Source organism: Mesitornis unicolor, unplaced genomic scaffold (genome assembly GCF_000695765.1).
Source record: "Mesitornis unicolor isolate BGI_N332 unplaced genomic scaffold, ASM69576v1 scaffold2379, whole genome shotgun sequence".
NCBI lineage: Eukaryota > Metazoa > Chordata > Aves > Mesitornithiformes > Mesitornithidae > Mesitornis > Mesitornis unicolor.
In genome coordinates, this window is record NW_010206347.1 from 7234 (window position 1) to 20045 (window position 12812).

The 12812-nt window shown below is 43.3% G+C and overlaps 1 protein-coding gene across 1 annotated transcript; it reads right to left on the bottom strand.

Annotated features, from left to right (window-relative positions):
- Window positions 1-2943: 2943 nt before the first annotated feature.
- Window positions 2944-11652, bottom strand: CLRN3 (clarin 3). Its single transcript, XM_010191698.1, has 3 exons — window positions 11424-11652; window positions 5793-5972; window positions 2944-3218 (listed from the first exon to the last, which is right to left on the bottom strand). The coding sequence occupies exons 1-3, from the start codon at window positions 11650-11652 to the stop codon at window positions 2944-2946; spliced, it is 684 nt and encodes a 227-aa protein (XP_010190000.1).
- Between the last annotated feature and the right edge of the window lie 1160 nt (window positions 11653-12812).

Here is a 12812-nt window from a genome sequence, read left to right on the forward strand (position 1 = left end):
TCCCTTCTCAGGAGAGCTCATGTTTTGTAGTTTAACAAAATCCAGGCATTTACCTGAAAACTGACCTTTTTGTGGCCTCATCATAAAATACAACAATCCCCATGGCACACAGTGCTTTGTTACCGCTTCACGGGGCTGTGGTGGCATTTTGGGGCAGGGAGGACCACTTTGAGCTTGATGATGAAGGTCTCATTTTTAATTTGAAATAAAACCTTCATACTAAAAATATCAAGGTAGCCTTGTTAGCCACCCACAACTTTAACTTCTACTTAAATCTGATTATTTTAGTGTTTTAATGACAGTTCTGTGGTTCACATCCAAGCAGGTGAGCTCTCCCTACCCAGTGACTTTATTTCCCCGCGAGCAAGCGCCCGGTGTAGGTGTAATTGCATCGTGTGACGGATGCTGGCCGGGTACCACGGCGACAGATGCACGCTGAAACTGTGTGAAAATTTTTGCAGCCAAAGCAAAACTGGCAAATGCCTCAAGGTAGTCTTTTTAGCCACCCACAACTTTAACTACTATTTAAATAATCTGATTATTTTAGTGTTTTAATGACAGTTCTGTGGTTCACATCCAAGCAGGTGAGCTCTCCCTACCCAGTGACTTTATTTCCCCGCGAGCAAGCGCCCGGTGTAGGTGTAATTGCATCGTGTGACGGATGCTGGCCGGGTACCACGGCGACAGATGCACGCTGAAACTGTGTGAAAATTTTTGCAGCCAAAGCAAAACTGGCAAATGCCTGGCGGGTGCGCGGCATCTGACGCTTTCACTGCGATGTTTATGCACTGAAAAGCAGTTCTAGGCATGGCTCTTGTCAGCAGGGGAGCGCAGATAACATCCCTTCTTTTGTTGACCTCCTCAACTCTTAAAAACCCTCTTTTTATTTCTTTTTTCCCCCCACTCTGCCCTCATTATACTCTCAGTCAAATGCTTTGATTCTTTGAAAGAGCACAGCTGCATGAAGTATTGAGCACTTCAATCCTGCAACTTTATTTTCTGACATAAATAGTGAGAAGTCACCTCTTGTAGCTTCTCATCCGCTCTTCAGGAAGGCTTTTCCTTTTCTCCTCCACAAGCATCTCTTGCATCATAGGACAACATCAAGCATGACTCTGAAAATCACATTGTAAAGGAAAACCACGTGATAAAAAACTTGCTCTCCCAGCTGCAGAGGTAAGGAGCAAAGGAGCAGAAGGTGCTGACCATCATTTTGCATGGTGTGCTTCTCCTAGGGCACGATCTTGCACGACGACATCTGTCACATCCGCCATCCAAGGTCACATTTGGCTGCTGATTTTTCCCCCGGGGGTACAGGATGGCAGCTCCCCACTTCTGAGCAGTTCTGCAGTTGTCTGTCTTCATGTGTGTATTAAATACTAATCAAACTAGGCATAGGGATGGTACTTGCCATAATTCATCACTAATAAAGCCCCTTATTTGGCTTTAGGGTCAGGGCAGAAAGGTGGCTCCTTCCACCTGTTGCGGTGGGTGGGAGAGTGGACAACCACTCCTGCGCAAGGTGTGGCTCTGCTGTTTGCTGTCCACAGTAATTAAGTGTCTATAAATAGCCTGAAATGGTATTTTGCTAATATTTCTACAAATTAATAACTTACAGGTACTGTGCCTGTACACTGTTTGCTGTAGGCCATGGCCCAGCCTCTTGCCATGCTGCCCTGTGTGCCACCCCAGCCATGGAACCAGCAAAGGAAGCATGGACGGAGTTGGTGCCATTGGGAGTTATGGTGTGAAGGTGACCGACCACAAGTGACTTTGTCCAAGTTCCTGCCCAAGCTCATGCTCCTGCCCGTGAATGGGAGCCTGCAAACCTGCCTGTGGCCACTGGGCAGTGCCACAGGGACCCGTGGGAGAAGATCTCTAAGGGGGAGAGGACAGTGGTACGGATTGCAGCACAAAATGAAGCACCAGTACCTCAGTGACCATTTCTCATCATTTCCAGGGTTTCTGGTGGTTGCACTATTTCTGAACCTTGAGATCTCAAATTACATATACAACCAAAGTAATCTCAGAATATGAGGAGTTGGAAGGGACCTGGAAAGCTCCCCCAGTGCAACCCCTGCCACAGCAGGATCACCAGAGCAGTCACACAGGAACACGGCCAGGGCTTTGGGTGTCTCCACACAAGGAGACTCCACAACCGCTCTGGGCAGCCTGGGCCATGCTCCAGAACCCTCACACTCACAAACTTTGGCCTCATCTTCAGCTTGAACCTCCTGTGCTCCAGCTTGGGACCATTGCCCCTTGTCCTGGCATTGGACATCCCAGAGCAGAGCCTGGCTCCTTCCTCCTGACACTGCCCTTTCCAAATGGATCCCCAGGAATGAGGGCACCCCTCAGTCTCCTCTGCTCCAAGCTCAAGAGCCCCAGCTCCCTCAGCTGCTCCTCAGCAGGAGATGCTCCACTCCCTCCAGCATCTTTGTGGCCCTGCTGGACTCTTTCAAGCAGTTCCCTGTAATGTCTCTGATCTCCCCATCCAGACACAAAAGGCAAAGTAAAAACGCCAATGCTGGTGCACCCCTGCAGAAAGGTGGGCTGGCCACCACCGCTCTGTCCTGTGGTCCAGAAAAATCCAGAAGACAGGAGATGATAACCAAGCTCCTCAGAGGAGGAACCCTTCTCGGAGGCTGTGTTCACAGTGGTCCCTCCAGTGAAGAGCAGAGCCGTCAGGTCCATGAGGTCATGGCATCATATGCTTTGGGCCATATCTACTCGGAGGTGTTTAGGCAGCACATTTACCAATGGAAACTCGTAAGTATGACATTAGCACTTCATATAAAGATAAAATCAAACTACTTTGAAGATGCAATAGGATGTTTTGTTAATTGAGCTGTATACACAGTTTCAATTTGAATGGAAACGATCAGTCATGATTGTCTGTATTAAATAGTCATTTTTCTTTACACTCTCTGTTCATTGCTATCCTTAAAACAGAATGACGTCTTTTGGTGCATTTTCAATGGGTCTTTCCTGTTCTTTTTTCTTAGAATATCTTGCATGGTCATAGAAATATATGATGACAATAGAAGCAATGTTCAGAAAAACAATGAGCAGCATGATCCAATATGAATATCCATAAGTGTGTGCAGATTCGATGTGTGTCTGCAGGAAAGAAAAACACCCACGAGCCAATTCTACAGACAGGCCATTTGCTTCGACGTTCACAGGAAAAAGTATCATGGCTAGAAGTACGAAGATTCCTAGAAAACACAAAAACAAATTATAGAGGTGGACATGCAGTATTATTTAGGTAGCTACTTGTAAATAGGCTACTTAAATCGGATACTTGGACTAGGACAAAGATTAGTATTTTCCATTAGTAAAATATGAGGGCATTTAAAGAATTTTTGTCCCACCTAATGGTATCTGCCAGGTGTTTTGACATTGGCAACTCTATCTTCTGCTAAAATTAATGGATTCTCACTGTCTATTCTTAGATAAGGCCATTTAATGTACTTTTTTAAAATGAATTTAGTGCTGATGTCTATAATAAGTTATATATTTGCAGAATGCCTATTTGATATGAGCTCAAATTCATGGGGTGTGCAGCATCACAGCTGCATAAAACCCTGAGCAACCTGGTCTGTGATGAGGGTTGGCCTGGTTTTGCTCAAGAGCTTAGACTTGGAGGTCTCGTGTTATTTCCAACCCAAATTATTCAATGACTCTGTATTGAGCCAAAAATGAGATGACTTATTAGGTCTGTATCCATTTCCTACAGCCTTCTGAATAGTGGAGTTTGGTTACTTTGATGTTTAGCTGAATAATGCTTTTACATCTCTACTTTCATAGTGCTAACAGAGGTATAATCTCTGAACACTGGTGAAAATATTCCCATCCTCTTGGTACACCATCCTACACATGTTCTCACTGAAATAGGTTCAGTTTTTTTCAGAAGGACCCTGGGCTTTCGGGCCATCTGGTAGGAGAATTGGGAACCTTCAAGATACAGTCGCACGTCAAATAATGCATGATTTTTCATAAAAATATGCCCCCCCCCAGCAAAATATAGATTTCCAGGTCACAGGACTTGCAGGGCTGTAAAAAATAACCACAATCCTCAGTGAACATAGGGGTTTACTTTCCTACTAATATTTTTTTTGGCCTTTCATTTTTTGGCCTTTTGTCCTTTCACTTTAGGTCCAAGCTTGCAGATTCAGGCTGTGTAATGGGTGCCAGGCTCGGGAAACGAACAACTTTTGAAGTATGATGTGTCATATTGCCTCAGAAGCTGAATAATTGTCTGGAGCCCAAGACAGGACACTGCTGGGGGTGTACATAGCTCAAGGGAGAGACAGCTTCTGCTCCCCATCTTCAGACCTGAAGAGCTTTTGAAGGACAAAACACCAATGCTGACGTACTCTGTAATCAGATATCTTTAAAGAAAATTTTCAGAGTGGAAATGTAGTATTAAAGGAGCACATAATCCTCTTGAGACAATCCTCTTGAGCTGAAGTCATTGCCATAGCCAGATGAAGAGGGTAGGAAGGTGCATTGGGAGCAGCCAGGCTCAAGCCTACCAGGTAAACATGGGGTTACACCTCTGGGGAGATGTTTGGCAGAGTTCACGTCTTTAAAAACTCAGTATCTCTACCATTTTTTGCTGCTTAGGGAATGTTAAATCTTACTTTATTCTCTGAAAGTCTGTTTTTGAGAAGAAAATTCTGCCATGACTCTGTCTTCCCAACTGCTACCCGCTCTGTTAAAGCTGTGTTGGATGTGTTTCATTCAACACATTTTTCAGAAATGAAGCAATAGGGTCCATCCTATAGATCAGACCTTAGAGGCCTGATTTGGTATGTAGGCAACCCAGCAACAAATCTGTTACAAATACCATAAAATAGTGACCTGAGGTCTTAAAGAGGTTACAAATTGCACTGTAGTCACATCCAGTGCATACTTTTGTGTTGCAATTTCCTTCTGTCTCTGTCAGCTTACGCTGTTCTTCTTGATGAGCATCATGCATGAAATGATGCTACGCTTGTTGGGGCTGTTTTATTTCCTTTTTTTGCTGCCAGTGAATCCAGACTCCTACCTGACTGATGGTGCCATTTCAAGTAAATAATACTGTTTTACTGGTACTTAAAAGAGAAAAGATTCCACATTTGGAATATTGTGTCCAGTTCTGGGCCCTCAGGTCAAGAAGCGCAGGAACTGCTTGAAAGAGTCCTGCAGGGCCACAGAGATGCTGGAGGGAGTGGAGCATCTCCTGCTGAGGAGCGGCTGAGGGAGCTGGGGCTCTGGAGCTTGGAGCAGAGGAGACTGAGGGGTGCCCTCATTCCTGGGGATCCATTGGGAAAGGGCAGTGTCAGGAGGAAGGAGCCAGGCTCTGCTCTGGGATGTCCAATGCCAGCACAAGGGGCAATGGTCCCAAGCTGGAGCACAGGAGGTTCAAGCTGAAGATGAGGCCAAAGTTTGTGAGTGTGAGGGTTCTGGAGCATGGCCCAGGCTGCCCAGAGAGGTTGTGGAGTCTCCTTGTGTGGAGACACCCAAAGCCCTGGCCGTGTTCCTGTGTGACTGCTCTGGTGATCCTGCTGTGGCAGGGGTTGCACTGGGGGAGCTTTCCAGGTCCCTTCCAACTCCCAATATTCTGTGATTCTGTGATAGGTTCTGTATCCCAGCAGACATGGTTAAAAACCAAAACCAACTGAACAGAATACTTTTCCAAATGTTTCCCTTTACAGATTTATATTTCTTATTCTTGGAATCAGTAAGAATACAGTATTCATCCACATGGTGGGCAGAAAGTGGTCAGCATGGGACGTGTTACTCACCGCATAAGGAATTCCAGGTATAGACTCCAATGGGTCCCAGAAAGGTCTGGTAGGGATTACTGACAGCATTAGTGCAGGTAAATCCAGAGCTCAGAAGGGAGCTCAGCAGACCAAGAACCAGAATCACAATAATCGCCGTGACGATGCTTTCCGCCGTGGTCCTGCTCAGGTTATCTGCAACTGAAATACAGCACTGATGATCAACGCTGGTGGGCTTGGATGGGGTCATGACTTGCTAATGTGGCTGTAATTAAAAGCTAAAAACTAGAGATTTGGCTGATTTGTTTTACATTTGGGATGTAGAAAGAACAGTAGGGTCGGGCACATGAACTCATATCCAAAATAGGGTGAAGGTAAATTAGGCTGTAACACATCTGTGTCTGCTAATCCTGCAGGCACGCAAACTTCCCGGGCATCAGGTTGGATAGTAAACTTCTCTTACTTAATAACTGTGTAAAATATTTCCTCTTGCCATGGCCAGACAGAAGTTTTATCCCCCAATCAGATCAGAAATCCGGGTGTTCCCTCTCCACTCCTGAGGCCACGTGTCAAGGAGTTGTGCATCTTTACATTGAGCATCCTGTTGCCTCCCCTTTTTGCGCCAGCTTACTACACTGATACACAGAGATTACTACCTGCTGTAGTTTCTGTAGCTAAATATACACGGCTGGCCATATATACATGGCACATATAGTCAACCCCTCTAGGACTGTAATCAGTTGTATTGATTTTTGCCTAAATCCTTCTAGTTATTTGATACATTGCTGATAATAAGAGACACAAATGTGAACGCAATATACTCAAAGTGTGACTGTAGCTGTGTTGAAATATATTCTTTTCCTCCTTTCAATTTAAGGACTGTAAAGGCAACGATAATGTGCCTGTGGCTGCCTTACCCTATAACAAATACGACAATGTTTTCAGGCTCTACTCAAATGGGTGTTGCTATAGAAAGCCAATCTGGAGGGAAACTTCCTTTCTATGCTGCTTTTAGTACAAAGCCATTACTGCAAAGTATTCGGTTTGTGCATAAATTAGAGCAATCATAGCAGGAAAAAAAATAGTCAAAACCCCATAAAAAGAAAATAAACACTCATAACAAAAAAGAAGAGCTATAGGAAAGACATGAAAAGGAGCACTTCTCTCATTTTATGTAATATTCCTGGTAGAAGTTAATTTCTGTCTGAGGAAATGGCAGGTAAGGATGTGCTATGGAAATCAGCTGTAAATTGAAGCAATTCTCCCATAAGAATAGGCAAGACAGACATTCAGGAGGCATCACTCAATTAAATGGCAGCGAGCACTCTGCCAGCTACGCTTGCAACGAAGCAGCCTTAGAGCTTGGGCATTGCCGAGTTCATGAAATGAGTCTGGAGCCAAACCAGCCAGGTTTGGGTAACTTCCCTCTGGCAGCCTCGCTTAATTTTACGACTGGGAACATCTCCCGAAATGACTGGCTGCACCTATTGTACCCCTCATTGATCTTGGCTATCTCTGACAGTGATCCGCAGGTCGGGGGATGTAATTTTGTCAGACTCCTGCAGCAGCACAAGACTAAAGGGTTTAAATAAAATGCTGCTTTCGTGGCAGTGTATTTTTTTTTCTAAATAAAGCGGTCTGTGCAAAGTGAAGGAATTTACAGTAGCTGATCTACTTGGATGGGATCGATAGTAACGCACAGCTGGACAACCTCTGCATCAGTAAAATAACCTAATCCCAGAATGAAAGCAGAGGTGTTTGCCTTTGCCAGGTCTCGCTGTAATTTCCTGTACCTTCTTTTATGTTTTCATCTGTAACTCTTGTATGGTTGGGTAGAATTTCCCCAACTTTTACTGACCTGAGTGGGAATGAAGTCTAGCTGCCAGTCTGGAGGTCTTTTTCTAAGCAGTGCTTATCTGGCAGGTTTTATGAGGTCTATGAGTACTTATGACACAATGAATCATTAATTTTAAAAAACCTCCAACCCTAAAAACCCAAACCATCAAACAAAAGCCCTAAAGCTGAGTTTAACCTATCTTTCCACTTTTCAGGAGATCTCATATGACACCTGAAAACTCATCACAGAACCATTGAGGTTGAAAGAGACCTCTCAGATCATCCAGTCCAACCTTCAACCCAGCCCCACCATGGCCACTAAATCATGTCCCCAAGTGCCACATGAAGCATAAAGGAAGTTCCAGCAGTTTTCAAGCATCTGCTATCTATTCTAAAAGTTAAAGTTGATCGATTCCTCTCTGTGATAGCAAATTTCAAAGACTTCTTCATGTGCCGTTGGCCATGCGGCTGTTAGTAGTTGGACAAAAGACCTGACTTTATGGGACTCTCTGAGTGTGCCTCTTCCTGCACCTTGCTCACAGTTTTTGCATGTTTGACTTGGAAGCCAAGCTGTAAACAAGCAATTTTAGACTGTTACAGCTATAGGTGGTTCCTTTCTAAGACAAATCATTCAAAAAAACCAATGAAGACTCTAAGGACCTCAGTTATTTAATAACTTTTACATTCTGCCAGATCATTCTGCTCATCCCCAGAGCCTCCGAAGAAGCCGTATTGATTTATTGCTCTATTAAGGTCATTCGTGGCAGTCCGTTAAAGAGGCTGCCCTGACCAGGCAGTTCATGCACTGTATGTGTGCAGAAACTGCATTTCTTTGTTTGTCTTTTGCCTTCATGTTCAGAAATATCCTTTAATGATGTGTTTTCCAAAAGAATATAGTCATTTTAAAGGCTGTTGATCATTTAATTCTGTATGGATATTAATATTAAAAGCCAACTTGGGCTATTGCTAGTAAGTAATCTACATCCCCAAGCTATCACCTTTGATTTACTCTTTCATGACTTCCATTTTCCTTTTCTCACCCCCAAATACGACAACGCCATTTGAGAAACGCGCTCTGGGTGCGCAGCAGAGACCCCCAACGAGGCCGTGCTTGCCGAGTGATTTAAAAGGATGCTTATAGCTCTTCTTGCTGGTGTCTGAAATGCTCGAGTGGGTAAAACACAGCACTTCATTTCTCCATAGCACAGGCAATCCATTTACTTATGGATATCATCAAACAAAAGACATCCACTGTCTTAGAAGGACCCGATTATTTGAATTTAAAAATAGTTTCTATGCAATTCTGCAAAGTATTTCTTCTATTTCAAGAATGTACAGAATCGTACTTAATATAAAATGTGACAATCATGCCTAGCATAAAGCCTAAGAATTAATTCAAAATCAGTTTGTTTCATCTTGGATATACGCCCAGCTGAGGGATGTGGGCAAATCCATATTTAGACTATTCATAAAGCACAATTTTCTTCCAGCAGCTGTTTGAAAGCAACAAGCAACTTCTGAATCTCACTCGGCTGCTTCATCCCGAAATGGTTGGTATGTGAGAACTGAGACGTTTTGTAAATGATGAGCACAAAAGTCTTAATCTGGTGGGGAGAAGATGACCTCCACCACCAAAATGCACGTAGACCGTGCGAAGAAATCCTTTACTGATGCAGAAGTTCTGTGAGTACTTGTCATTAATTGTAATTAAAATCTGTCCGGTGGTAGCGCCCAGGCCCTGGGGTTGGGTTGTGTTTGCCCTATTAAAATCAGCAGAAGCCTGCTCTCGTGGTGCAAGGTTTGGGGCTTGAGCCAGGTGACATTGGGACACACAACCACGTATAAACTGTCTGTACAAATGCATATTTACTCTTCTATAAATTACTGAGATTATTCTGATACGACCGTAAATAAACAGGTGTGAATGACTTGTGATGTTGTACTTGTTCTGTCATTATCTCAATGTAAGCTTTGCTAGGAACTGCCACGTTCAGGTTTTTCACCGCAATATAATTGCGGTAATGTGAACTGACTTGTGTGATGTAGCTGTGCCACTCTGGGGATTTGGGTGCCTGTATAAATCCTGTACCAAATTAAGCTGGGGTTGGGAACCATCTGGAGGCTTAGGTCTGCTGTGTTTTACCCTGTTGGCTTCTCTTTGATGGGGCATCTTACAACAGCCTCCCAAAAATGAAAAATGACCTTAAAGTACATCTCATGTCTCAAAATTGTTTGACCTACTCTTCCAAATTCTTCCACTGGGCTGGTGGAGGTGTCCCTGCCCATAGGGGGTTGGGCTGGGGGAGCTTTAAGGACCCTTCCAACCCAAACCATGGTGTGATCCTATCGTTTTTGTTTCTTTTGACTGGCTTTTTTTTCACTTTCACACGTGTATATCAGCGTTACTGCTTTGAACTCTGTGAGACAGCAAGATAAGTAAAATGAGTGCAGATCCTAGATCCTTGCAACAGCTTTCAGGCTCAGCTACCTATGGGCTTTGCGAATGCTTTTCTTCACATCAGTAGAGCTCCTTGTGCATGGACTTAACGAAATCTTTGCTGAACTGTGTGAACCCAGTACTGAGGCTGTGGTTTGTACCTGGTGTGCATAATTTCTCGTTTCTGTTTTGCTTTTTCTCAAGCTTTGCTTCTCATGTTAGGATTTTTCATGCTTCTGTCTTAACTTTCTCCAAGGTTGCTCCAGGTAAAGCCTCTTCTGCTCTTCCCCTTGTTCTTAAACGTTGCTTTATCCCTGTGTAGCATCTTTCCTCCCTTATCCCTCAGTTCTTCTGTCCTCCTTTATTATTTAACCAATTTTATTCTTTTTCATCTGTAATAATTCTACCATTGTGGGTATTTACCAAGAGCTGCGGATGCAGTTCTATTCCATATCAACATAAGCTATGGTTTAATTGGCATCTAAGGGATGTTTGCTGAACTGTACTTCTAATAACCTTGTTTCCAGATCTCAGTGTGTTTATTTCGTGAAGCCTTAATGATGAGGAGGCACCTGAAAACTGAGCACTGGGTGAGGGGAAGAAAGACCTTAAAGAGGATGACAAGCTCTGTTGTAATCCATACTTCACAGCCTAGCATAAAACACCCAAAAGACATGAGCAAGCATATGGTTTAAAAACACAAATGGTTAGGTTTGAGAATAGCACTTAGAAACAGAATGGTGTGCTTTTAATGGAAGAAATAAAAGGGATATTGTCATTAATGTGTAGGCCCAGCACACGTATAAACACCGTATCTATCTCAATTATTGTTTTATTCTTTTTCATTCAGCAGCCTCATAAAATCTTCTATAAAAAAAGATACTAATTTCATAGTAGGTGGCAGAATGTTTTAAATCAAACAATTAATTTAACATAATGAAATAAAAAAAAAAAATCCTGAAAGGTGAATTAGGTTTGTAACCCTTTAATAAAATGGCAATTGAATATTGCTTTTCTGTTCCTCACTGAAAGCTTCTAAAAATTAAGATCAGTTTTACATAAAGTTCCTACTTTGTGGTTTTCCCTTCTTCCAAGGCGTAGGCTCAGATCCCAGGTCATCAGAAGTTGCTATTGGCATGAATGCTGGAGCATTTCTGGTTTTTTGGGGGGCTCTTATTTCATACCAATTAAATCCCCAGTCTGGTTTACAGATATTCTTGTTCAAGTATTATTTTAGATACAGATGAATAAAAGAATAAGCTGTGGTTCCTACATCCCTCACCTGCGTGACCAAGAAGATGCAATCCATTTTCAGGCCTACCATTCGCCCACCTTGGTGTGTCCCCCCAACTCACCCACCTTGGTGTCCCCCCACTCACCTTGGAAAGACATTTCGGAAACCTGAAGTCCCGCCTCGACGAACTGTTCGCAGGTACCGCTAAAAAGTCCATAGGTGAGGCTGACGGTGACGCTGGAGTTCGTGCTGGCAAAGCGAACCTCGCTGCTCATCCAGTGCTGGGTCCCCAGAACCACGCAAATCAGTACAAAAGAGCAAATGCAGGTCAAAAAAGCCGATGTGAACAAGGACGTTTTTTTTCTGGACGGCATTTTGTCAGGTTTTCTACCGTCTCAGGGTATTTTCTTCTCTTTAGTCCTGCGTAGCATGAGGTTGCTTCCTCCTCCTCCTACCTGGGATCTGCTCTCTGAGCCAGTAGAAGGTTGCTCTGGTAAACTTTAAGCAAACAGCAGCAGTAATAAAAATGTAAAATAATTGAACTTTGGTCTGGAGAAAAGGTGCTCCCATAGTTACAACACAACCAGCCTGGCAGAGGCTGGGAGGAAATGTCAGGAGGTGATTTATGGTGCTTCACCGACTCATAGTTGTCAGATTTCAGCCTGGAGAAGAGAAGGCTCCAGGGGGACATTATAGCAACCTTCCAGGACCTGAAAGGGGTCCTACAGGAAAGCTGGGGAGGGACTTTTTACAAGGGCAGGTAGCGATAGAACGAGGGTAATGGTTTTAAACTTGAAGAGGGGAGATTTAGACTGGGTATTGGGAAGAAATTCTCCCCTGTGAGGTGGTGAGGCCCTGGCCCAGGCTGCCCAGAGAAGCTGTGGATGTCCCCTCCCTGGCAGTGCCCAAGGCCAGGTTGGATGGGGCTTGGAGCAGCCTGGGCTGGTGGAGCTGGGTTGAACTGGGGGGAATTTGAGGTCCCTTCCCACCCAAACCCCTCTGTGGTTCTATGATTGCCATTCTAGATATATTTCCTAATTAAATTCCATGTATTTTCACATAGTAACTAGATACATGTCAGGAGAAAGTAGAAGAGATTCTATTAGCTTTCATTTCTATTAATTATAATGTCATTATTCCACGTTATGCTGAACCCATGCTTCTGGATCATGCAGAGTTTTTAAAATTAACCCTTAGAAAGCAATCTAACAGTGCTGCTAATTCAACCTGTTGATCTATCGTCCTGAAGCTTGATTCATTTGTACCATAAAGACATTAAGAAATTAAAGCTTTATGAATTTGAAAAGGTAAAGAATTTCTTAAGGGTCAAAATACCTGTTTTGTAGTGCAGTGATATTATACTGTAATTCTTCTAGTGTTTTGACTTCTTGATTTGAAAACTTTAATTACATTTAAAATCAACATATTTTATTTCTGAGATGCACAACTGGTCTTTTATATTATATAGTTTTGTGTATTTTATTCTTCTTTTTGAACTATACAGGACTTTATACTTTTGATGCCATTGCTTTTA